Raw genomic sequence first — 2,500 nt, 5'->3', positions numbered from 1 at the left:
GAGAGAGAATAGAGTGAGAGAGAGAGTGAGAGAGAGAGAGTGAGTGAGAGAGAGAGAGAGAGAGAGAGAGAGAGAGAGAGAGAGAGAGAGAGAGTGAGAGAGAGAGAGAGTGAGAGAGAGAGTGAGTGAGAGAGAGAGAGCTGGGCAACAATGCCAAAACAGATCCCAACCAGCCAGAGTGCGAACAGAAGCAGAGACAGATAGCATAGTAGGATCTCAAATGAATAATACAGGGCACGAATCTCAGCAACCGGTAATCACTCAGGTGGAAGGAAACTCTTCTCTGACCCGATACTGGCGAAATATGTCAATTGAAGATGCAACATTGCTAACGGAAAACATATACAAGAAAATAGTTACTTTCTCCCCAAGCAATCTATTCGACATTCCAAGATGCAACGCAACGAAAGACCTAATTAAGGAAGTCGAATTCTTAATTAAAGAGTACACAAACGGCAGCTTCCTCCAACCGATTGCTCTAAAAATAATCGCTATTCTACCTCATCTCATATGCCAAAGAACACATACAAAATCCAAGACCGCAGATGATGTAAAGGCTATGAAAAGGAGGATGGAGCGATGGAAAGTAGGAGATGTTACTGGACTCCTGAAAGAGGCAAAAAACCTACAGAAAAGACACAGAAAAACAATTGCAACAAGAAAAGAGATGGACAAATCAAGGAAATTTGCCAGTCTAATGAAACAAGGCAAAGTGACAAAGGCAGTAAGGGTCCTAACATCAAATGACACAACTGGGACATTACCCTTAAATGAAAACACCCGTCGCTTGCTCAATGAAAAGCACCCGCCTGCAAAGGAAGCGGCGGCGGGAACGATGTTTCGTGGAGAGTATAATCCCCCACCTCCGGAGATCTTTGAGCGAATTACCGGCGAAAAGATAAGAACACATGCATTGCACACACATGGTGCAGCTGGACCTTCTGGACTCGACGCAAAGGCATGGAAAACCATCCTGAGCAGCAGCAAGTTTGGGACAGCTGCAAATGACCTTTGCAAAGCCATTGCATCTCTTGCTAGAAAACTTGCAACAGAAAACTGCAACGACCTGGATGCCTTCACAGCTTGTCGTTTAATTGCCCTCGACAAGAAGCCCGGATGCCGCCCCATTGGCATTGGAGAAGTCTTGCGACGAATCATCGGCAAGGCAATCATGAACGTTGTCGGAGACGACGTTAGACAAGCCGTGGGAAATTTACAGGTGTGTGCAGGTCAACAGGCAGGGTGTGAGGCAGCAATCCACGCCATGAGAAACATCTATGAAGAGCCGGATTGTCAGGCCGTACTCATGGTGGATGCTACAAATGCCTTCAACAACATCAACCGGAAGGCAACAATCCACAATATAGAGGTCAAATGCCCAAGCCTCGCACAATACACTAAGAACACCTACAACAACCCAGCAGAGCTCCACATGTTCGACAATAGAACAAATACCTATGAGATGATAGCTTCAGCCGAGGGCACAACACAAGGTGACCCAATTGCCATGGCGATGTACGCCATCGGTCTCCTCAGGCTACAAACAATAATTGACCACACAACAACAAATATAAAGCAAGTTGCTTATGCCGACGACCTGACCGGAGCAGGGAAAATTGAGAACATAAGGAAGTGGTGGAATCTCATTGAGACACATGGCCCTCCACAAGGATATTTTCCGAACGCCGCCAAATCGGTTTTAATTGTAAAACCGGAATATCTCGGACAAGCCAGAGAAGCCTTCCGAGAAACAAACGTGATCATAAAGGCCGGCGGTGAAAAACACCTTGGGGCAGTTCTTGGCACAACAGCAGCCAGGGAAGAATACATAATAAGGCAAGTGGATGAATGGAGAAGGGAAGTGATAGAGCTGGCAGAAATCGCAAAGAAGGAACCGCACTCGGCATATACCGCCTTCACCTTCGGTATCAAACAAGTGGAACTTCTTAATGCGAACTATACCTAACATCGAGCCTTTACTTTCACCACTTGAGGAAGCAATTGTAAAGCACCTGATCCCAGCACTATCAGGTGGAAGAAATCCCACTGCCAACGAGAGAGCCATACTCGAACTTCCGCCAAGGCTTGGGGGACTCGGCATAACAAACCCGTGTAAAATAGCGGACATGGAGTACCAAAACTCTGTCAAGCTCTCAGCCAGCCTAACTCAAGCCATAATAACGCAAGAAACATATACACAGCCTGATACAACACAACAAAAAACAATCAAAATGGAAATTACAAAAAATAGAGAAACAAAGCAGAGGGCACAACTTCAAGAACTAACCTCTATAATTACTGAGGATATGAAAAGAAGAATGAGTATGGCACGCGAAACCGGCGCCTCTAACTGGTTGACCAGTCTCCCCATCAAAGTCAAAGGGTTTAGTTTAAACAAACAGGAGTTTGTGGACGCACTTGCCCTGAGATATGGTTGGCCAATAGAGGACCTTCACCAGCACTGCACATGCGGTTCGGCTTTCGACCCCAACCATGCCAT

At 46.2% G+C, this 2,500-nt stretch overlaps 1 protein-coding gene across 1 annotated transcript in view; it reads left to right on the top strand.

Moving 5' to 3' along the window:
* The first annotated feature begins 152 nt into the window (after window positions 1-152).
* LOC147468773 (uncharacterized) overlaps window positions 153-2,500 on the top strand; it is a 3,139-nt gene continuing 791 nt past the window's right edge. Inside the window, 2 exon segments of the mRNA XM_086551941.1 lie at window positions 153-1,929; window positions 1,931-2,500. The exon segment at window positions 1,931-2,500 is cut by the window's right edge and continues 791 nt beyond it. Of these exon segments, the coding sequence (XP_086408067.1) occupies window positions 221-1,929; window positions 1,931-2,500 (2,279 nt within the window). The 5' untranslated portion in view covers window positions 153-220.

Source organism: Penaeus japonicus, unplaced genomic scaffold, assembly GCF_977035675.1.
Source record: "Penaeus japonicus unplaced genomic scaffold, GWHDUDI00000001_assembly GWHDUDI00000026, whole genome shotgun sequence".
Lineage (NCBI taxonomy): Eukaryota > Metazoa > Arthropoda > Malacostraca > Decapoda > Penaeidae > Penaeus > Penaeus japonicus.
The sequence above is the reverse complement of the archived record's forward strand: the minus strand, read 5'-3'. Positions and strand labels throughout refer to the sequence as shown.